The sequence below is a fragment of the Dromiciops gliroides genome, chromosome 4, assembly GCF_019393635.1.
Source record: "Dromiciops gliroides isolate mDroGli1 chromosome 4, mDroGli1.pri, whole genome shotgun sequence".
Classification (NCBI taxonomy): Eukaryota; Metazoa; Chordata; class Mammalia; order Microbiotheria; family Microbiotheriidae; genus Dromiciops; species Dromiciops gliroides.
The window spans coordinates 157,020,700-157,044,993 of NC_057864.1; the positions used below are offsets into that span (position 1 = coordinate 157,020,700).

Consider the following 24,294-nt stretch of genomic DNA (forward strand, 5'->3'; position numbering starts at 1 on the left):
ATCCCGGGCCGGTCCTCCATCCACTGTGCCACCTAGCAGCCCCTCTTGTGTTCTTTTAATCACATTGTACCAACTTCAGTCATCCATCTGCTTCTCTTGCCAGATAGAACAGCATCCCTCATCTTTCCTAGGTACAAATACCCTTCTCTCTTCTCCTTTTCCTCTTCTGCCTTCCTCCTTTTCCCTTCCATCATTTTCCTTTCCCTTTCTCTCTTCCTCCTTCTTCTTCCCCTCTATTTCTTCTTGGAGCATTCTCTTTATTCTGCAACCTATCCTGAGACTTAGGGGACAAAAGGAGTCATTTAAGAGAGCTCAGAACTCTCAGCCTACAATGTATTTTATCTTTCCTGTCAGTCTACCTCTTCTGATTCCACTGCCGGGACTGTCGGGCTGGCAATAAGAATAGTGGGACAGGCTGGGTAGGTGAACACATGGCATATCTGATGAGCCCCAGCACCCAGGCTCAGCTTGTAGGGCTGCCATCCCAAAAAGTCTGGTTCTTCCATTTTTACTGGGATACACTGGGAAGAAAATGACTGTAACATATATACTATGCAGTATCAGCTGTGCATAAAGCCATGCTTGAACTAAATATCTGAAGAGGGATCTGAACTCAAGTTTTCCTGACACTAGACCCAGTGCTCCAACCACTGAGCCACCTAGTTACCTCGATGCTTAAATTAGGCATAGAAAAATTACTTACAATACTCAACACAGCAGAATGGGCTCTTCTGGGATGAACTTTGTGCTGCGTATTTTTTTAAAAGGGGGGGGGAGAGGGGTGTTCATGGAATCTTTACAAAGACTGACCACATATTACAGTCAATAATACAAAATAAAAAATTTTGTGGTTAAAAACAGAAAAATTAAATGTATACTTTTCAGATCACAATGCAATAAAAATTATTTTTAATAAGGGAACATAGAAACATAGAACAAAAATTAATTGGAAACTAACCAACCTAATCTTTTTTTCCAAACCAACCTAATCTTAAAGAATGAGTGGATTAAAAAACACATCATAGAAATAATCAATAATTTCATTAACAGAATGACAATACTGAGACAGACAACATAATAAAACCTATGCAAAAGCAATAGTAAGAGAAAAAATATATCTCTAAAATATATCAATAAAATAGAGAAAAGAGCAAAACAATGAATTGGGTATGCAATTTAAAAAACTAGAAAAAGAACAAACTGAAAATCCCCAATGATACACTAAGTTGGAAATCCTAAAAATTCAAGGTAAGATTAGTAAAATTGAGTGTAAGAAAACCATTGAATTAATAAATAAAACTAGAAGTTGTTTTTACCAAAAAAAAATAAATGTTTTTTTAAAAGAGAGAAGAAAACCAAATCACTAGTATTAAAAATGAAAAGGGTGAATATATCATTACCAAAGATGAAATCAAAGCAATTACAAGGAGTCATTTTCCCCAGTTATATACCAATAAATGGAAGAACCAGACCTTTTGGGATGGCAGCCCTACAAGCTGAGCCTGGGTGCTGGGGCTCATCAGATATGCCATGTGTTCACCTACCCAGCCTGTCCCACTATTCTTATTGCCAGCCCGACAGTCCCGGCAGTGGAATCAGAAGAGGTAGACTGACAGGAAAGATAAAATACATTGTAGGCTGAGAGTTCTGAGCTCTCTTAAATGACTCCTTTTGTCCCCTAAGTCTCAGGATAGGTTGCAGTTTAAGTGAAATGAAAGAATATTTACAAAAATATAAAATGCCTAGATTAGCAGAAGAGGAAATAGAATATCTAAATAGATCGATTGTAGAAAAAGAAATTGAACAAAATGAACTTCCTAAAATAAAGCACCAGGACCAGAAATATTTACAAATAAATTCAATTAAACATTTAAAGACCAACTAATTCCAATATTAAATAAATTATTTAGAATAATAGGCAAAGAAAGGGTCTTACCAAACTCCTTTAATGAAACAAATATGATACTGATACCTAAACCAATGAGAGTAAAAACAGAGAAAGAAAATTATAGATCAATTTCATTAATGAATATGGATACAAAAATCCTAAATAAAATACTAGCTAGGAGATTCCAACAATATATTACAAAGATTATACATTGTGAATGAGCAGGATTTATACCAGGAATGCAGGGATGGTTTAACATAAGGAAAACTTTCAACATAACTCATAATATCAACAGTAAAAGTAACAAAAATCATAAGATTTTATCGAGATGCAAAAAGCCTTTTTGATAAAGTACAACACTCATTTTTATTAAAAACACTTGAAATTATAGGAATAAATGGATTTTTCCTTAAATCAATAAAAAGTATTTACCTTAAACCATCAGCAAGCATTATTTGTAATAGAGATATGCTGGGGGCAGCTTGGTGGCTCAGTGGATAGAGCATCAGCCCTGGATTCAGGAGGACCTGAGTTCAAATCTGGCCTCAGACACTTGACACTTGCTAGCTGTGTGACCCTGGGCAATCACTTAACCCTAATTGCCCTGACCAAAAAAAAAAAAAAAATTAAATAAAAAAAAATAGAGATATGCTAAGGAGCAGCTAGGTGGTACAGTGGATAAAGCACCGACCCTGGATTCAGGAGGACCTGAGTTCAAATCCAGCCTCAGACAATTGACACATATTAGCTGTGTGACCCTGGAAAAGTCATTTGACCCTTATTGCCTGCACCAGAAAAAACAACAACAACAAACAAACAAAAAAGAAAAAAATAGAGATATGCTAGAAGCCTTCCCAGTAAGATCAGATGTGAAACAAGTATAACCATTGTCATCAATATTATTTAAAGTATATTAAGTATTAGTAAACATAGAGAGCACATGACTCAGAGAGATCAGAAGCCCTACATACCTAGTATAGAGGAGAGAGAGAGAGCAGCATAGGAGAGGAAAGAGAGTGCCAAGAGTGTCACCAATATTATTTAATATTGTATTGTGTGGTAAAAAAATATGAAAGTTTTTTTAACAGTCGGTTAGGATAACTGAAAGACGCCGGTTTTTCTTTAAGGACCACCCTTTTGGGGAGGAGACCAATGGCATGAGCTATGCACGTCAGTGCGCCTGCTGCGCATGTCAGACTGCCTGCTATGCACTCGACTTCCAGGGTGTGAGCTGAAAAGGCAAAGAGAGAACGGAAGTGGGGCTTTTTCCTGCTCCGCTGGTCTCCTGGCTGCGCTGCACAGACAGATGCAGACTGGAGTTTGATTCGGCCTGGCTCTCGGTTAACAGCACGCGCTTGAGTCGGTCTCTCTCCCCAAAAGTGGCCTTGGGTTTTGGTGAGTTTTATACAGAATATAGACTAAGCCTAGACTTAAGACGATTTGTATTGTATTTCTACTTTCCTATCCTTCTAATCAACATCACCTTGTGACTACCATACAATAAAGGCTCTATCTAGAAAACCAGAAGCTTCTTCCATTTACTAGTCTGGGAGATAAATTAAGGGAAAGGTTAAGTAGGGGAGATTTATGATCTAATATCCAATTTTAATCTCACAGTTTGGCGACCCCTGAAGGGATCTTAAGGACCCTCCCACCCTCCCTAGTTTGGCCATGAGTCACCTAATTTAGTGGACTTTCTCTTAAATACCCCCACTGACTTTGCCTCATTTGCCTAATCTCCCTTGCTTTAAGCCTCTAAAAGTCTTGCTTTAAACAGAAAAGCCAGCCCAGTTTAAAGGGCAAGATGCTCGAATATTCTACTATCCCTTTGATTTTTCTCATCGGAATGTATTGGGACAGCATAACGTCCCGACTTAGAGGAATAGTTTACTCAATGGTCCTTCATAACATTATTGGTTTTTTCCTCATTCAGGCAGCAAAAAGTTTTTTGTATAATAATATAAGTGTGAATCTTTGGGAAAATACGTTTAATATAAGTAGAAATTTTATGCCTGCAATTGAAATGCCTTTTAATACCACATCCATAGTTCATATGACTAAGGATTTTATTTTTGCTATTATCATTGTTATAATATGGGGGAAATTGTCACATATGGAGAGAGTCCTCAAGATGGCTCTTTCTACTAGAGACGATCCAAGTTTAGAATCAGATCAGCAGAAACTGCTCCCCCTGCAGGAAACTATAGAACATACCAAAAAAAGGAGCACCAATTCAAGACAGAAAATATAGCCCCTTTAAACCAAGTGACTTGAGCGCATGGAAATCAATCATCCCTAGTTTTGAGAAAAATCTAAACACTGTATTTCACAGTTAAGGACTATATTTAATATATATCAACCCACTTGGGCTGATGTTACTTGCCTTATGGAAACTTTACTGTCCCCAACTGAGATTACAGATATTATCTCAGCAGGAAATGCCCTTGTTGCGAAGGGTAAGGCCGATGTGGAATGGCCTCTAAAGGATCCAGAGTGGAATTATAATAATGATAGGGATTTCCAAAGATTAAAAGATGCTAGAGAAACACTTCTGAAGGGAATGGAATCTTGCTCTAGAAAACCAGAAAACTGGCAGAAATTTTTAAGCCTACCTCAGGAGGCTAATGAAAGACCAAACAGATTTTATGATAGACTTTGTGAGGCCGCTAGACAGTACACCAGATTGGATCCAGTAGATTTAAGAGATTCCTATATCGTTCTCAACACATTTGTTTATAATTCACTGCCAGAAATATGCAGGTACTTTCTGAAACAATGTCCAGACTGGAGAAATCTCACAGTAGATAGGATTAAGGAACTTGCAAATTATGTCTTTGACTCATGTGAGGAAGGTCAAGCGCGTGCTGTTAACCGAGAGCCGGGCCGAGTCAAACTCCAGTCCGTGTCTGTCTGTGCAGCGCAGCCAGGAGACCAGAGGAGCAGGAAAAAGCCCCACTTTCATTCTCTCCTTGCCTTTTCAGCTTGCACCCCGGAAGTCGAGTGCATAGCAGGCAGTCTGACATGTACAGCAGGCGCACTGGCGTGCGTAGCTCATGCCATTGGTCTCCTCCCCAAAAGGGTGGTCCTTAAAGAAAAACTGGTGTCTTTCAGTTATCCTAACCGACTGTTAAAAAACTTTCATATTTTTTTACCACAATTGGAAATCCTAGAAATAGCAATAAAAAAAGAAAAGGAAATAGAAGGAATCAAAATGAAAAATGTGGTAATAAAGCTATCTCTTTTGCAGATGATATGAAGACATACTTGGAAAATCCCAAAGACTTAACTGAAAAGTTAGTTGAAACAATAATTTTAGTAAAGTTATTAGTATATAAAATAAATCCACATAAATCATCAGCATTCCTATAAATTGCCAACAAAACCCTGCAAGAAAAGATAATAAGAGATGCTCCATTTAAAACAACTCTAGACAGTATAAATACCTGGGAGTACACCTGCCAAAATAAACCCATAAATTATATGAACAAAATTATAAAAAACATTTTACATAAATAAAATCATATTTAAATAACTAGAAAAATGTTAATTGTTCATGAGTAGGAAGGATCAATATAATTAAAATGATAATTTTACATAAACTATATAATCAATGCCAATCCAATAAAATTACCAAAAAAGCCTTTTACTGTTAGAAAAATAATAACAAAATTCATTTGGAATAACAAAAGGTCAAGAATATCAAAGGAGATAATGGGGGTGGAGTAAAGAATGGAAGTTTAGCAGTAGAAGATCTTAAACTATATTCTAAGGCAGTAATTATCAAAACTATCTGATACTGGCTAAGAAACAGAAAGGTAGATCAGAGGAACAGAATAAACATACAATTTACAGCAGCAAATGACCATCCTTTGACTTGTGTACTTGTGACTTGTGTATAGCGGCAAATGATATGTTTGACAAGTATAAAGATTTAAGTTTAGTGTTTAAGAATACATATTTGGTTAAAAAAATTGTTGGGAAAACTGGAAAGCAGTCTGGCAGAAATTGGGCATAGACCATTATCTTACACTATTTACCAAGATAAGGTCAGAATGGATAAATGACCTAGACAAAAAGAATTATTACAAGAAAATTTGAAGAACATGGAATATATTACCAATAAGACTTATGGCTAAGCAATTTATGAATAAAGAAGAGATAGAAAGAAGTTTGAGATGTAAAATAGATAATTTCATTTACATTAAATTAAAAAGATTTTCTACAAATAAAACCAGTGTAGCCAAGATTAGAAGGGAAGTAGAAAATTAGGGGGAAATTTTTATAGACAACTTCTAAGATAAAGGTCTCATATCTCAAATATTTAGAGAATTTTGTCAAATCTATAAGAATACAAGTTAAAAAAAAAGAAGACAGGTCATTCATTCCCCCATTGATAAATGGACAAAGGATGTAGACAGGCAGATTTTTGATGAAAAAGTCAAAACAATTTATAGTCACATGAAAAAATGCTTCAAATAAGTATTGATTAGAGAAATGCAAATTAAAACAACCTTGAAATATCATTCTATACCTATCACATTGGCTAAAATGATTGAAGGGGAAAATGGCACGTGTTGTAGGGGATGTGGAAAAATTGGGACACTAATTCACTAATGCTAAGACTGTGAACTAATCTAAACATTTTGGAGAGTAATATGGAATTATGTCCAAAGAGTTATTAAACTTCCTTTACCCTTTAACCCAGCAATACCACTACTAGCTCTGTCTCCAAAGATGCCTAAGGAAAAAGGGAAAGAATCTCTATGTTTATAGCAGTTCTCTTTGTGATGGCAAAGAACTTGAAATTGCAGGGATGCCCATCAATTCTGGAATAGCTAAACAAGTTGTGGTATATGAGCATGGTGAAATACTACTGTGCTGTGAGAAATGATGAGCTTTATGATCTTGGAAAAACATGGATAAACTTACACAAAATAATGAAGAGTGAAATGAACAGAACCAAGAGAATGTTGTGTACTGTACTGCAATAACGTTGTAAGAACACTTTGAGCAACTGTCATTTTGACTGTTATAAATACTCAAACTAACTACAAAGAACCTATGAAGAAGCCTGCTGCATCCAGAGAAAGAACTGATAACTGATAAACAAGTATATATAGAATGGTTTTACATATGTATATGTACACACACATATATGTGTATGTGTATATGTGTGTGTATATATATATATATATATATATATATGTGTGTGTGTCTAATGGTAGCCATCTCTAGGGCATGGTGAAGGGAAGGAAAAAAGTTATATAACTTTATTATATAGATATAGATATAGATAGATAGTAATAGCAAGATGTACATAATAGATTTGTAGTTTCATGAGCAATCGTCTTTTTTCTATTGTACTATGTTTTAAAGATGTTTGTTTTATTTCTTAAGTTCAGAATAAAAAATGAAAATAAAAAAATGGCAGAGAAAAGAAGGAAGAGAGAAAACTCATCCTATATTTAGAAATGAAACAACACTGGCACAAATCCCATATATAACTGAGACAAATTTCTTAATTTCTCTAAACCACTGGTTCCTAATCTGTAAAATGGAAATTTAAAAAATACTTCCTGATGGGTGTCAGTGAAACCTAAGAGTTGTTTTAATTTTAATTTCTTTGGGAAATTGTCTTTTTAGAAATTTTGTGTTGAAGCATTCTTATATATAGATATTGGTAAATTGCATTTCTTCTTCTGAAAACTATTCACACATCCTTTGACTACTTATCTATTTGAAAATGGATCGGGTGGCTAGGTGGCGCAGTGGTTAAAGCACAGGCCCTGGATTCAGGAGTACCTGAGTTCAAATCCGGCCTCAGACACTTAACACTTACTAGCTGTGTGACCCTAGGCAAGTCCCTTAACCCCCACAAAAAGCCCCACAAAAAAAAGAAAAAAAGAAAAAAGAAAATGGATCTTGTTTATACAAATGTATATTAATTCCCTATACATGTTCCAAATCAAACCTCTATCAAGTTGTTTGGGTTTTTTTGGTTTTGGTTTTTTTTGCAGGGCAATTGGGGTTAAGTGACTTGCCCAGGGTCACACAGCTAGTAAGTGTTAAGTGTCTGAGGCCGGATTTGAACTCAGGTACTCCTGAATCCAGGGCCAGTGCTCTATCCACTGTGCCATCTAGCTGCCCCTCAAGTTGTTTTTGAAAGCTAATATAACTTTGTTGTTCAGTTGTTTCAGTTGTATCTGACTCTTTGTGACCTGGTTTGGGGTTTTCTTGGCAAAAAGACTAGAGTGGTTTGCCATTTCCTTCTTCAACTCATTTTTACAGATGAGGAAACTGAAGCAAACAATGTCTAGTGACTTTCCCAGGGTCACAAAGCTAGTATTCTATGCTTTGAGCCACTTTTCCCTGGCTAGTTGCAGCTATGGCTTGTGGACCCAAGAAATACCTTAAGTGTGTTGTCATCCCCCAAGCACTGGGTGCTGGACAAGCTGACTAGAGTGTTTGCTGACAGACCATCCACAGGCCCGCACAAACTGAGAGAGTGCATCCCTCTCATCATCTTTCTCCATAACTGTCACAAGTATGCCCTGACAGGAAATGAGATTAAGACCTACATGCAGTGGTTTATTAAGATTGATGCCAAGGTTTGCACAGACATGACCTACCCTGTTGGTTTCATGGATGTCATTAGCATTAACAAGACTGGTGAGCATTTGCATCTGGTTTATGACACCAAGGGCTACTTTGCTGTTCATCACATCACAGCATAAGAGGCAAAGTATATAAACTATGCAAAGTGATAAAGATCTTTGTGGGCACCAAGGCCATTCCCCATCTGGTGACCCATGATGCCCTTACCATCCACTATCCAGATCCCCTCATCAAAGAGAATAATACCATTCAGATTGATCTGGAGAAAGGCAAGATCACAGATATCATCAAGTTTGATACTGGGAATCTGTGTGTGGTGACTAGAAGAGCTAACTTGGACCAAACTGGTGTGATCACCAACAAGGAGAGGACTCCAGGCTCCTCTGATGTGGTCTACATGAAGGATGTCAATGGCAACAGCTTTGCCACTAGGCTTTCCAACATTTTCGTTATTGCCAAAGGTAACAAGCCTTTGATTCCTCTGCCCCAAGGCAAGGGCATCTGCCTCATCATTGCCAAAGGGAGAAACAAGAGGATAGCAGCCAAACAGTGCAATGGGTGAATGTTGACACATTATTACATTTTCTATGGCCAAATAAAGACCTTAATAAAGCATTTTAAAAAAATAAATAGAAGGCAGGGCACTTAGTTGGTGCAGTGGATAATACAGTGGACCTGGAATCGGGAGGACCTAAGTTCAAATCTAGTCTCAGACACTTGACACTTACTAGCTGTGTGACTCTGAGCAAATCATTTAACCCCAATTGCCTTGCAAAAAAACTAAAACAAAACAAAAACCATGACTCTCACTTTCCACTACATCACTACACATACTCCTCCTATACAATGGAAGGCACTAGGGGAAAGACAAGAACTGTGGACACCTGGGGATGAAGAAATGCTTCTGCAGCCCCTTGATCAGGGGTTGAGAAAGATGAGAGGTAAAAAGGGAGTGGTATAGGCAATAAGGCTGAAGGCAGGAAGGTGCCCTGGGTGGGCAGCCCAGTTGGCACTAACTCTGCTAGGGTCCTTCCATGTGCTCCATGGGCTCTGGGCCTAGGGTGGGAGCAGAGAGTTCTGCCCCTTCTTTAGCACCAGCCCTGAGTTTCAGGAGCAAGTAGTATTTTAGGAATATCGGCCTGAGAATGGTAATGATGTGAGATCACAGGACATAAATCTAAACCCTAAAAGGGACCTTAGAGAACATTTAATACAACTTCCACATGTTACTGACAAGGAAACTGAAACTCCAAGAGGTTAAGGGATTCATCCATGGTCCCAGAGAAATAAATGGGCTAGTGATCCATGGACCCCAGGGCCAGCTGCTCTTTCCACTGTTTCATGATGCTTCCCAATGAATTGGAGAGGGATGAATGTAAAGCCAGAATGACCAATGAAGAGGCCATGAAATAATTCAGGGAAGAGGTCATTAATTTGAAGTTAAAAAACCAACAGCAGCAGCAAAATATAATAGAGTGAATCACAGAGACATTTCAAAGAACTGGGGAATGACCTTTCCTTAGAAAAATTTGTTGGGGGCAGCTAGGTGGCGCAGTGGATAAAGCACTGGCCCTGGATTCAGGAGTACCTGAGTTCAAATCCGGTTTCAGACACTTGACACTTACTAGCTGTGTGACCCTGGGCAAGTCACTTAACCCCCCTTGCCCCACAAAAAAAAAAAAAGAAAAAGGAAAAAAAAAAGAAAAATTTGTTAATCTGAGCAACCAAAATTAAAGTATTCAGAATAAGAAGGGAAGCAACTGGGGGGGAGAGAGAAATCTTTATAGCACATTAATCAGAAAAGGATTTGGTATCCAAGATATAGAAACAATTAACAGATAGCAATAAATAATAGATTATATGTGTACATGTTTGTATGTGTATATGTTGTTTGTTATTGTTGTTTAATCCTGTCACTTGACATGACCCCAGGCATGGAGCTTTCTTAGCAAAGAAACTGGAGTGGTTTGGCATTTCTTTTTCCTGTGTGTTCCCATTTTACAGATGAGAAACTGAGGTAAATAGGGGTTAAGTGACTTGTTAGTAAGTGTTTGAGACCAAATTTAAACTCAGATCTTCATGACTCCAAGGCAGTAGCTCCACAGCACCACCTAGCTGCCTATGTATCTTTGTGTGTGTGTGTGTATATATATATATATATATATATATATATATATATATATATATATATATATATATATATATATGTACATGTGTGTATATATTTTATATACATGTGTATATCTGTGTATAGACATGTATATATGTATATATTTATGCGCGTGCTCATGTGTGTACAAATATATATGTATATCTAATATCTATGTACATTCATGTATATTGTGTATGAGTACAGGCATACATATATACAAAAGCCATTCCCTAATAGATTAGTGATCTATTCTCAAAAGAAAAATTGCAAAGTATTAACAGCCACAAGAAAGAATGATCCAAATCACTAATAGTAAGAGAAATGCAAATCAAAATAATAATAGCATTAATGTGCCATTTAAGGCAGCTACACATTTGAGTTCAGATGTATACCAAAGTGCTTAGAGTAGTGCTGACACATGCTAAGATTTAATAAATACTTGTCCCTGTCCCTTCTTAAGGTTTGCAAAGCATTTTACAAGTATTATCTCATTTTATCCTTACAATAACACTGGGAGGCAGGTACTATTATTGTTCCCATTTTAAGATGGGCAAACTAAGGCAGAGAAATGTTAAAGTAACTTACCCGAGGCCACAGGCCAGAGTTTAACTCGACTGCCTGGACTTAGAGTCCTGATGTTTCACCTCACACCCAGTAAATTGAGAAAAAAATGACAAAACATAGGACTAGTCAATAGGCACACTAGTGCATGATTGGTGGAGCTGAAAATAGTACAACCATTCTGAAAAGCAACTTGGAACTATGTAAAAAGAGTGACTAAAATGTCCATATGTATTTGACCCAAAGTATAGGAAAAATCTCCATATAAACCATAATATTTATAGCAACACTTTTGAAATACCCTCTGCCCCAAAAATTGGAAGTGAAATAAATGACCATTGATTGGGGAATAGCTAAACAAGTTATGGTTGTTGCTGCTGCTGCTGTTATTGTTAAGGGGCAACTAGGCAGCACATTGAATAGAGTGCCAGACCTGGAATCTGGAAGACTCATCTTCCTGAGTTCAAATCTGGCTTCAGACACTTATTATCTGTATGGTTCTGGTCAAGTCACTTATCCTGTTTGCCTCAATTTCTTCATCTCTAAAATGAGAAGGAAACAGCAAATCACCTTTGCAAGTTACAATCTAAGATGCCTGGGGCACTCGGCAATTAAGTGATTTGTTCAAGGCCAAATACCCAGCATATGTCTGAGGCAGGACATAAGCTTCCTGATTCCAAGGCTAGCTATTGACCTCGACAAGCTGCTTCAATTTCCCTTTGGTTGTTGCAGAAAAGTGTGGCATAAGAGGCATGATGGAAGAGACATCTTTTATCAACAATACAGCTGGTCTCCAAACTCTTAGAAAACCTTTACATTATACAGTGTCCCAAAAGCCTTAATTCAATTTTTAACTATGGAAGCTTTAAATTGATATTTTTCTTATTTATTGTTTTATTATTGCTTTTATTGGTTGCTTTGTTATGGTTTTACAGTTTTTAGCTATTAAAGCTTAAAACTGTATATCCCAAAGACGTCCCAAGAAAGAGAAAAAGACCTACTTATACAAAAATATTTAAACCAGATCTTTTTGCAGTGGCTAAGAATTGGAAATCAAAGGAATGTCCATTAATTGGGGAATGGATAAACAAGTTGTGGTATATGATGGTGATGGAATAATATTGTGCTATAAGAAATGACATAGGGTAGCTAGGTGGTGCAGTGGATAAAGCACTGGGCCTGGATTCAGGAGGACCTGAGTTCAAATCCAGCTTCAGACACTCAATACTTACTAACTGCAAGTCACTTAACCCTCACTGCCCCACAAAAAAAAAAAAAAAAAGAAAGAAAAAAGAAAAGAAAAAGACAAGCTGGATGATTTCAGAAAAGCCTGGCAAGATTTTTATGAACTGAAGTATAGTGAAGTGAACAGAACCAAGAGACCAGTGTGAAACAGCAATATTGTTTGATGAAGAACTCTGAATGACTTAACTATCTCAGCAATACAATGATCCAAGACAATCCTAAAAGACTAATGATGAAGCATATTATCTACTTCCAAAGAAAGAATTGATATTGACTGCACACAAAATGAAGCATGATATTTTTCACTTTTCCATTTTTCTTTTATTCAAATTTTTATACAAAAATGGTAATGTTTTACATAATTGCACATGTATGGCCCATATCTGATTGATTGCTGCCTCAGGGAGTAGGGAAGGGAGAGAGGGAAGGAGAGATAAAATTTGAAACTAAAAACTATAAATAAAAATGTTTATTATTTTTTTAAAAAGAAAGAAAAGAAAGGAATTGGAGAAAAGGAATTGAGCTGAGCTCCCTTGACTATTTGTGCCAAGAAGGAGAACTGAGAACATAAATCTCTGGAATAGAATCATATGGCAGAAAGTGCCTAACATGAGGCTTATTTGATTGTAATAAACAGTAATAATCCTCATTAGGACAAAAAGAAATATAAATAAAATTTCTCCCCCAGTGTTCAAAAATTTTAAAAATAAAGCTTAAAACTTCACTAAGTCTTTTGGTACACTGTATACCAACAGTTCTGACTTGGGTACCAAAAAAGGGTAATAAAGGAACTGAATGGCTGGGAAAAGAGGAGGCCCAGGTATCTATCAAAAGTAATTTTGAGCCTGAACATGTACTGGCAGAAGATCAAAAGATCTACCAGACTTTGGGTGTGTTGAGTGTGGAGGATTGATGGGAGGACATGGTCAAGAATCAGGCAACCAAGTGGCACAACTGATAGAGTGCCAGGTTTAGAGTCAAGAAGACTCATCTTTCTGAGTTCAAATCTGGCCTCAGATACTTACTAGCTGCGTGACCCTAAGCAAGTCACTTAACCCGGTTTTCTTCAGTTTCCTCATATGCAAAATTAGCTAGAGAAGGAAACATCAAACCACCCTAGTATCTTGGCCAAGAATACCATAAAGAGTCTTAAACCACTGACAAACAACTGAGAAAATAGGCCCTGGTGTCTAAAGCAATGGTGTCCCTATACAAGAAAGCCTCTATCGATGAGGTCATTCAATTACTGACATCTTAAGCTTTGAGAGTGGGCTGGCATGTAGAGGAAGGAGTTCAACTGGGTTCAACTCTCAACTCTGATACTATTCTGTGACTTCAGGCAAGTGAGTTCTCCTCTCCAGGCCTATTTCCTCACCCACAGAACAAGAAAAACATTCACTAAGTCTTCTTGCAGCTCTAAATCTGGGATCTTGTGATACTGCAATTTAAATAAATTATGCTCCTATGTGTCATGTCCTCTAGGCATCTAGATGGTTTAGTGCATAGTGTTGAAGTCAGGAAATCTTGCTAGAGTTTAAATCCTGCTTCAGACACTTACTAGCTGTGTGATGCTGGACAAGTCACCTCACCTCTCTGTGACTCAGTTTCTTCAGCTGCAAAATTTTGCTAATATTGCACCTACCTCCCAGGATTATTATGAAGATAAAATGGAATAATTTGGGCAAAGTCCTTTGCAAGCCTTAAAGCTCTATACAAATGTTAGCTATTATTACTATAAATGATAGCTGTCTTCTAGGTGATAAGCTCCCTGAGGTCAGGAGCCATGGTTTGTTTAGCTTTTTAGATTCTCCAGGGCCAAGTACCTGCTTTGCACATAATAAAAGCTTTATTAAATGGTTGTTGAATGAATGAATCCCTTCTGAATGATCTCTTATCTTCTAACACAGGCACTCAGAAGAAAGAAGCTGGGAACTCTTACCGCACAGTGGATGGGATTGTTGGGAGAGATGTCCTGTTCCCACTGAATGTCTCCCTAGGAGAAGAAATCCAAGAGATTGAATGGAGGTTTACTTCTGAAAAGCTTCAGCTGCTCTCCCTTGGGCCTGGGAACCAATCTTTTCTTTGGTACAGCCCCTTGGACAGATATAAAAAGAGGCTGGATGCCCTGGAGTATGCCTCCCTCATCATTAGGAATCTGACTCTCAAGGACAGTGGATTATATCAAGCTCGGATCATATTCACTTCTGGAAATTTCAATGTTCACTCCTTCGCCCTCTCTGTCTATGGTAAATATGGCTCCAATGGCTAGGGAGCCTAGAATCATGGAAGCCCAGAGCTGGAAGGGACCTCAGTGGTCATCTAGTCCAGCCTCTAATCTGAGGGAATTCCTTCTAGAGCATCCCAGACAAACAGTCATTCAGCTTCTGCTGGGAGACTTCCCTCACCATAGAACTCAGGACCATGTCCTGACTCACCCCAAGGTAGCCCATGCTTTGTTCAGACACTTCTATTGAAAAGTAGCTCAGAGGCTATCTAGTCCAACCCCTCCCCCATTTTACAAATGAGGCAACTGAGGGCTGGGGAAATTGACTTGCCCAAGGTCACACAGGTGGTAAAAACAAACTTGGTGGGTTTTTGTCATTGCTATTGTTTTGTTTTGTTTTAGGTAATAGTGCATAAAATTCTGTACTTGGGAGTCAGAGAGATCTGAGTTCAAATCTGGCCTCAGACATTTTCCAGCTGTGTGACCCTGCTGATGCTGCTATGACTTATTGTTCTTCCCCTCACCTCTCCTCTTCCTCCTCCTCTTCTCCTTCTTTTTCATCTGCTTCTTTTTTTCTGCTGCCTTCACTGCCCCTTCTCCCCTACCCCCTTCCCTCCTCAAGGGAGCACTGTACTGCAGCCAACAAATTCAGTTGCCCTCTTCACCTTCAAAAAATGAGCTCTTCTCTGTACCTCTTTTCTTTCCAAAGTCCATCATCCAAGTCAAAGTCTGTGAAAGGGAGTCCAGAGAAAGTAGAGAAGTATTCACTCTGGAGCATAGCTCCCAAGATCCTCCACATCACAGGATTCTTCCTATTCCCCATTAACTCAATGTCACCTATAAACTGCCCCATGTGCCCTAATCCCAAAACAATTACCAAAAAAATCAGTTCCTCACTACATATCTTAACCCAGTCTTTAGCACCAAAAGAGGGAAAGCAGGGACTAAGATACAGAACTTTTAGATACTCTTGGCCAGTGAAATGAATCTCTTCTCTTCCTTGGCCCTTACCTTCTCCTTCAGAAAAATGGGATAGTGTTTATCAGAGCTCCAACTAGGATAAAATACCCAGGCATTTGCTTCAGAGCACCAAAAATGTAATCCATGGGCTCCTTCAGAAACATAGAAGCCAATTTAATAACTAGATCTGCTACATATTCAGCTGAATTTCCCATAATTACATATACTTTTTCACAACATGAATTCTAATTCTGATTGGAAGGTCCAGTTGGTGATTCTCTTCACTGGGCCCAAATCATCCTCACAGGTTCTGGTGACTCTTCTATACCTGTGAGTACTGTAAAGGACTTCCTATAGAAGAGTTCCTTCTGTGGGCATGGCATCCTATGAAAGATGGCTGGCAATACAAGGAGTGAAGACTTCTGATATTCCATGCCCCCTGCCCTAATTTCTCTTCTTTGCCTTCGACCCTAGAACCTATCCCTGTCCCTCAGATCCATATCCAGTCACAGTGCCTCACACCACTCTGGTGCAACATTACCCTGGAATGCCAAGTCTCAGGGCCTGGGAAAGCTGTGACAGTGACCTGGAGGATGTGGAACCGGCTGAGTTGGCTGAAGCAATCAGAAATGTCAGAGGTGTCTCCCAACTCCAGGACCCTGAGTCTGTCCTTACCTGTGGGTCCATCTAACTCCTCACTCACCTGCTTGGCCAGCAATCCTGTGGATCAGAGAAATATCACCATAGACATGAAGGATATCTGCTCTCCCAGGGACATCTATACTTCAGACAGGGTCCCACGGGGTAGGTGTGATGGATTTCAGATGAGGGAAGGAGTTGGGGGAAGAGGGATTTTAGGGTTCAGTGGGAAAGATGGGTAATTCATACCACAAAAAAATGGTAGAAGTAGGAATGTCACCCAGCTATCCAGTCATGCCCTTTCTTTGCAACTAAGGGAGACAGGCTCTTGCCCCATATCCTTGTTCCCTCCCCTAGGGAGGCTTTTGGGGGCCTCTCCAGTGAAATGGGAGCCATCTGACCTTTCTGTGCTTCCCTAGGAGTGGAGGGTGAGGGATGGGGTTTGGGGAGCAGCAGGGGATAACCTTGGCATCAGGGGAATATTTCTGACCTACTTTGGAATGGGCCTACCCCCAGACCTCACCTTTCACCACTGAAGGTAGTACAGAGAAGGAAGCATGGTTTTACCTTAACCCTAGTCCTGCCCCTCAAGTGACATCAATGCTCTGACCCTACTTCCACTTAAAAGCTCCCCTGAGTGCTCTGGCATCCTGGGAATCTGCCCAGTCTCTTGGGAGAAGGTTATCCAGATTAATTCTCACCCATCATCCCAACCAACCTCAATTGTTTCTTATTCTATGTGGCCTATTTCCTGTTTCTCATCCAATAGAGCCTGTGAATGTGTATTCCTGCCCCTTGAAGTGGATTCTTCTGTGGAAAGGGCTTCTCCTCCTTGGGATCATTTTGTGGACACTGGGCATCAGGTTCATCCTGGACAAAGGGCAAAGTGAAGAGGGCCGAGGTAAAAAGCACCAGGTCAACAAGCCCCAGCCACGTCCGGTAGTAAAAGACATGTCATTGGTTGACAAACAATGATGAAACCCCCACCACATCCCTCATGTTCCTCAGCCACTGTTGGAAAAGAAATTAACATTCTGAAATGAACCAGGACCTTCTATCTATAATTTGCATGTTTAATCAAGGGATAGAGCCGCCCTTTCTCCTCCCTCTACCCATGCCAGAGCTAACAGAAGAAAGGCTGAGAGACCCTCCTCTCCCTGATGTAGCAGATTGCAGAGATAACACTGTTAGAATAATTAATGAATTATCCTCTAGGTTTCTGAGACCTCAGGGTCAGTGAGGGAAGTCATAAGAAGAGGCTGGTGAGAAGAGTAAAGTCAAAGCTGACTTTTTCCTCCACTAGAACATAGTGTAGATAGACATGAACCTTCTATTTTATACATGATTTCCCTTCTTGGTGTCACAGGGCCTTTTTTATATGCCCAAGTCACCAAATTCTATTTTGTGTCTATGTATTGTTTGCACAGTTCCATCCATGTCCCTGTTTTATTCCCCTAGATCTTTCCAGTAGTTACCTTACAGCTCTCTGTTTCTCTGAGCAGGAGTCAACTTCATAGGACTGACTATACCTGCATGTCTCTGAGACAGTGGCAGATAATTCCATGAAGTCTTCCTAGCAGCCTTCCATTATTAAGCTATTAATTCTATGATGGCAGGAATCCTATATTTTCCAATCTTTGTATATTGCCAAGCACTCACCACAACGCTTTGTGCTTAGTAGGCACTTAATAAAAGTTGATTGACTAACCTCTCTGGATGGAATCTCTTGTTTCTCTTGTTGTTGTTCAGGCATAGTCACATCAAACTCTTTGTGACCCCTTCTGGGGTTTTCTTGGCAAACATACTGGAGTAGTTTGCCATTTCCTTTTCCAGCTCATTTTATGGAAGAGGAACTGAGACAAATAGGGTTAAGTTCCTTTACCAGCATCACATAGCTACTGTCTGAGGCTGGATTTGAACTCAGGAAAATTAATTCCCTGACTTCAGGCCTGGCACTCTAGATGCTGTGCTACCTAGCTGCCCCTCCTGGCTTACTATTCAGTTATGGCAAGGCTAATTTTCTATCTGAGGTGCAAATAAATCAAACAATCCCACACCATTTAAAATAAGTGTGAAGGTGCTGAACCCTGTTATATTTATCAGATGAGAAAATATCCTGATTCTCCCCTAGCTGTGAAGAAGGCTTAGATACCCCCCTAGGTGTGACAGAACATCTATTTGGACAGATGGTGGCACTTGATCACATCCTCTGGGACATATGTAAAATGACAGAGCTTGTTGGAATCGAGGGTTGAAATGTCTAGCTGCAGAGAATAGAGAAGCACTTCTGAGGAGAAATCACTTGTGGAGCACCCTTGATCTCAGCCTAGGTATGCCTTCCACCCTGATCAAAGGAGGATCCTTTGAAGCTCAAGGATTTTATACTTCCCCATCTTCTCATTACTTTCCATCTTCCCATAAGCATCCTAGCAGAGTTCTTGCAACAGCTGAAGGCAATGTCTGAATTGGGAGCCAAGGACAAACCCTATATAGATTCAAGGCTTTTTAAAAAACACAGAAGAAGAAGTAAAAAATCACACATAAACATACACACAAACATATACATTCCACATACCTAAGGGAACTATCTGAAGGAGTATAGCATAAATATTTGCAAGAGCTGTGAGATACTTCTTTATTGAGTATGCTCTCTAAACTTAAATCCACTTTCCCCTGACTCAGTATGTATTTGTGGGAGAGCTATCCACAGATATTTGTACCAATTATTCTTATCATACTACCTTAATAAAAATCCTTTTCTAAAAACTAATTAAGCCTGTCAGGCTAATTGATAAAAAGTAATAATAATAGTGAGAAGCCCACTGGTGGGAGCTCATGAGAAGTCATTCTAAAGACAGTTCCATTACAGATAAAACTCGATGATGGTTTTAGATATATGTAATGAGGATAAGCTAGAAGCCTTCCTAATACAATCCAGCATGAAGCAAGGATGTCCTTTATCACCTCTATTATTTAATATTGTATTAGAAATTTTAGCTACAGCAATAAGAGAAGAAAAAGAAATTAAAGGAATTAGCATAGGGAATGAGGAAACAAAACTATCACTCTTTACAGATGACATGTTGTACTTAGAAAATCCTGGAGAATCAACTAAAAAATTACTTGAAATTATTAACAACTTTAGCAATGTTGTAGGATACAAAATAAACCCACATAAATCATCAGCATTTCTATGTATTAACAACAAAGTCCAGTAACAACAGATAAAGAAATTCCATTTAAAGTAACTGTAGACAATATAAAATATTTGGGAGTCTATCTACCAAGACAAACCCAGGAACTATATGAACAGAACTACAAAACACTTTTCACACAAATAAAGTCATTTCTAAACAAGTAGAAAAACATTCATTGCTCATGGGTAGGCTAAGCCAATATAATAAAAATGACAGTCCTACTTGTTAATTTATTTTAGTGCCATACCAATCAAAATATCCAAAAAACATTTTATAGATCTAAAAAAATAATAACAAAATTGATCTGGAAAGACAAAAACTCAAAGATATCAAAAGAATCAATGAAAAATGCAAAAGAAGGTGGTCTAGGAGTACCAGATCTCAAATTGTATTATAAAGCAGTAATTATCAAAACAATCTTCTAGCTAAGAAATAGAGGGGTGGATCAGTGGATTAAAATAGGTACAAATTATACTATAGTAAATGACTATAGTAATCTAGTATATGATAAACCCCAAAATCCAAACTTTTGGAACAAAAACTCATTATTTGACAAAAACTGCTGAGGAAACTGGAAAACTGTATGGCCAAATCCAGATATAGACCAACATCTCACACTGTGTACTAAAAATCAAAATGGGTACACGATTCTCACATAAAGGGTGTTTCCATCAGCAAATTAAGAGAGCATGGAATAAGTCTATCTGTCAGATTTATGGACAGAGAAAGAATTTAGGTCCAAAGGAGATAGAGAAAAACAAAATAGAAAATAGATAACTTTGATTACATGGAATTAAAATATTTTTGCACAAACAAAACTAATATAATCCAGATTACAAGGAAAGCAGAAAACCGGGAGGGAATCTTTCTTCAGTATTTTTTGTGTCTCCTTTACCAAGATGTTGACCTTTTTTTCCCATTATTTTCTTGCACACTCTCATTTTTCTTTCAATTTTTCCCTCTATTTCTCTTATTTTATTTTCAAAATCCTTTTTGAGCACTTCTATGGCCTGAGACCAATTCATATTTTTCTTGGAAGCTTTGTATGTAGGAGGTTTGACTTTTTTATCTTCTGAGGGTATATTTTGATCTTCCTTATCACCACAGAAACTTTCTATGATCAGAATTTTTTCTGCTTGCTCACTTTCCTAGCCTATTTCTTGACTTTTAACTCTTTGTTAAAGTGAGGCACTGCTTCCAGGGTTTAGAATGCATTGTCCCAAGCTTCAGGGGGTTGGTGTAGCTGTTCAGAGATGCTTCTAGGGATTTGTAAGTTTTAGTTCTTACATGGTAGTATGATTTAAGGAGAGGTATGCTTACTACTCTCCTGGCCTGTGCTCTGGTCTGCAAGCAATCACAGACCTGCTTTTCTACCCTGAAACTATGAACAGAGTCCCACTCGACTGTGGCCACAAGCTCCAGTATGCTTTTATTCCTCCCTGGGCTGGGATCACCACCCAAAACTGTGACCTGGGTGGGAATGTGGGCAAAACCACAGAGTACTGCCTTGGTGTTAGGAAAGAGATCCCTGTAATCTCCTTCTGGCCAACTTTTCAACCCCCTTACCATCTGTGGGCTAAGAGTTCCAAAAGCATTTGCTGCTTATACTGATTAAGAGGCTCCCAAGGCTTGCTCCTGGTTTGCTGGGGCTGGTGCTGGTGCCTGCACTGGACTGTAGTCCACTCACTCCATTACAACAGACCTTTCCTGACGACCTTCTAAATTGTCTTTGGCTGGAAAATTATTTCACCCTATCTTTTTGTGGGTTCTGCTGCTTCAGGAATTGTCTTGTGGCATTATCTGAAGGGATTTGAAGAGGCCTTGAGGAGAGCTCAAGCAAGTCACTTCCTTTCCTCTGCCAGGTTGGCTCTGCCCTTTGGGAAAAGATCTTTGAAACAAGTATCTCTGATAAAGGCATCAAAGGATATGAACAGGCAGTTTTCAGCTAAAGAAATCAAAGTTACCTATAATCATATGAAAAAATGCTCTAAGTCACTATTGATCAGAGAAATGTAAATTAAAACAACTCTGAGGTACAATCACACCTATTGAGTGGCAAATATAACAAAAAAGGAAAATATTGGATGTTGGAAGGGATGTGGGGAAACTGGGATGGTAATCCACCACTGGTGGAATTGTGAACTGATCCAACCATTCTGGAGAGCAAATTTAACACTGCTAGGTTTATACCCCAAAGACATCCCCCCCCAAAAAAAGAAAAACACCTATTTATATAAAAATATTTATAGCAGCTCTTTAAAAATTGGAAATCAAAGGAATGCACATCAATTGAGGAATGACTAAACAAGCTAAGGTATATTAGAATATTATTGTGCTATAAGAAATAACAAGCAGGATGATTTCAGAAAAGCCTGAAAAGACTTATGCGAACTGATGTATAGTGAAGTGAGCAGAAACAGAATATTTTGTACAGAAACAGGTTATACATGTGCAATTAGGTAAAACTTTATTATATCAATAATTTTGTATAAGAAAACTTGAATAAAAGAAAAAAATGAAAGAAAGTAGAAAATAACAGGCTTCAGTCTGTGTTCAATCAATATCAGTTCTTTCTTTGGAAGTGGATAGTATGCTTCATCATTAATCCTTTGAGATTGTCTTGGATCATTGTATTGCTGACCAGAATTCAAATCCTACCTCAGCTACTTATTATTTAGGTGACCTAAGGCAAGTCACAACCTTTCTATTTCTGTTTCCTAAAATGAGAGGAATAGATTAAATGATCCATGAGCTAGCTCTGCATCTATGACCTTTACTCAGGTACATTTAGTCAACCTTTTCTCCCTCACACAGCCACAATCCTGGTGCAAGCCTTTGTCACACCATACCCAGACCATTGCCAGAGCCTTCTGGTTGGTCTCTCTGCCTCAAGTCTTTCTCATTACTCCAGTCCATCAGCCACACAATTGCCAAAGTGATTTTCCTAAAGGGAAAACCTGATGATGTCATCCCCCTACTCAGTAAATTGCAGTGTTCTGTATTACCACCAAGATCATGCATCAGTTTCTCTGATTGGTTTTTAAAGGCCTTCACAACCTGACCCCCTTTCTAGTCTTCCTATGCTTTGCTCCACTCTGAGTACTCTATGATCCAGTATCCTTGGCCTCATTCTTGCACACAATGTTCCCTCCTGTCTTTTTTTTTATTTCAGGTGGTCCCCCATACCTGGAATGTTTTCCCTTTTCACATCTATCTCCTTGCTTCTCTGATATCCTTCAGTTCTCAGATCAAATACCACTTTGTGCGTGCACACACACACACACACACACACACACACACACACACACATCCTACTTTTAGAGACTTCCCTCTGAAATTACCTTTCATTTCTACAGTATACATCTAAAAGTTCATCCACAGGGTATCCTCTTGGACCACTGCCCCACAGCCAGCTAGCTACATTGACTCCTTAGGATCCTAGAGGTTATCCCCCAAGAGTTAGGGCTATTAACCTTTGGCTTTCTATGAGCTGGAACCCCATGGGTTTTCTTTCCTCTCATACTGTTAACCACTAGGGATTAATGCCTCGGTTTCTTTTAACCATTTAACATCAATTAGCTTTTACAAACAAATATTTACTTTAAAGATAGAGCAAGGTGAAAAAGGATAAACATTTCTCCCATATACCTTTGGGGCACAATCACCCCAATACTAGTCTATAGTAAGTGTGAGCTGAGGCTCAGAACAATTTCTAAACAGCATTGGTCCCATGAAGTTCACACCCCAATTCACCTAACTCTGGCTGGGTCACAAAGATCCTGAAGATTGCTCCTTATTGCCAGCTGCAAGACTAGCATCAACACAACTCCAAAACCATCAAATGGTTACTCTCATTATGTTTTGAAACTCACAGGATTGTCACCTCTAGAAGGAAAGAACAAATACCAAGGCAATCAAAAAACTGAGGCCTATGTTCACAGGGCCATATTTTGGCCTCAAGAGAAAAGGGTAGAGGGTTCTCTCCTTACAATATTATCTTTCACCAGATGTCATCAGTGAAGGGGTCCAATCAAGAGAAGCCCCTCAACCAAGAGAGATGAAAGGAGGGCAACCACAGCCTATCAAAGGACTTCATGGGGGGCAGCTAGGTGGTGCGGTGGATAGAGCACCAGCCCTAGATTCAGGAGGACCTGAGTTCAAATCTGGCCTCAGACACTTACTGGCTGTGTGACCCTAGGCAAGTCACTTAACCCTCATTGCCCCACAAAAAAAAAAAAAGGACTTCATGGTTAGTTGACCAGAACTAGTTACAGGATATTTCCAAATGCTCACAAATCTCTCCAATATACTTCCATTACATGCCATTATGGCACTTCTAGAAGTAGTCTTCCAAGTCTCTTTCCTGTGGGGAATTGCATTTAGCAGCACTCAGCAGACCTTTAGCAACTGGGCACATTGAACAGTCCTTCATTATAGACTGTCATTTCTATGTTGTCTCTTTTATTAGAAGATGAGAGGAGGAAGAGCCAAGATGACTGAGAGAAGCCAGAAAGTTGCCTGAGCTCTCCCAAATTTCCCTTAGAAACAGCATTAAATCAAGCCTCTAAATGGATTCTGGAGCTATAGAACCTACAAAATATGACTTAAAACCATCTTCCAGCTTAAGATAACTTAGAAGTACTTCATAAAAGGTTTGTCTCACTTGGGTAAAAGGGGAGTGCAACACAGCACATAAGATGTCTGGGCAAGCCAGCAGGAGGCTCTTATCCATAGTACAAATCAGCAACTGAGGCACCTCAGTCCTAGCTCAGCAAGTTAAGGGCACAGCAGGACAGTTGTGAGGCCCCCAGTC

General features: G+C 38.9%; 1 protein-coding gene and 1 pseudogene across 1 annotated transcript; both read left to right on the forward strand.

Moving 5' to 3' along the window:
- Positions 1 to 8,273: 8,273 nt before the first annotated feature.
- Positions 8,274 to 9,065, forward strand: LOC122755793 (annotated as a pseudogene).
- Positions 9,066 to 9,302: 237 nt separating this feature from the next.
- On the forward strand, positions 9,303 to 17,259 carry LOC122754747 (SLAM family member 5-like). The gene is made up of 4 exons (XM_044003214.1): positions 9,303 to 9,444; positions 14,369 to 14,707; positions 16,120 to 16,449; positions 17,054 to 17,259. The coding sequence occupies exons 1-4, from the start codon at positions 9,303 to 9,305 to the stop codon at positions 17,257 to 17,259; spliced, it is 1,017 nt and encodes a 338-aa protein (XP_043859149.1).
- The last annotated feature ends 7,035 nt before the right edge of the window (positions 17,260 to 24,294 follow it).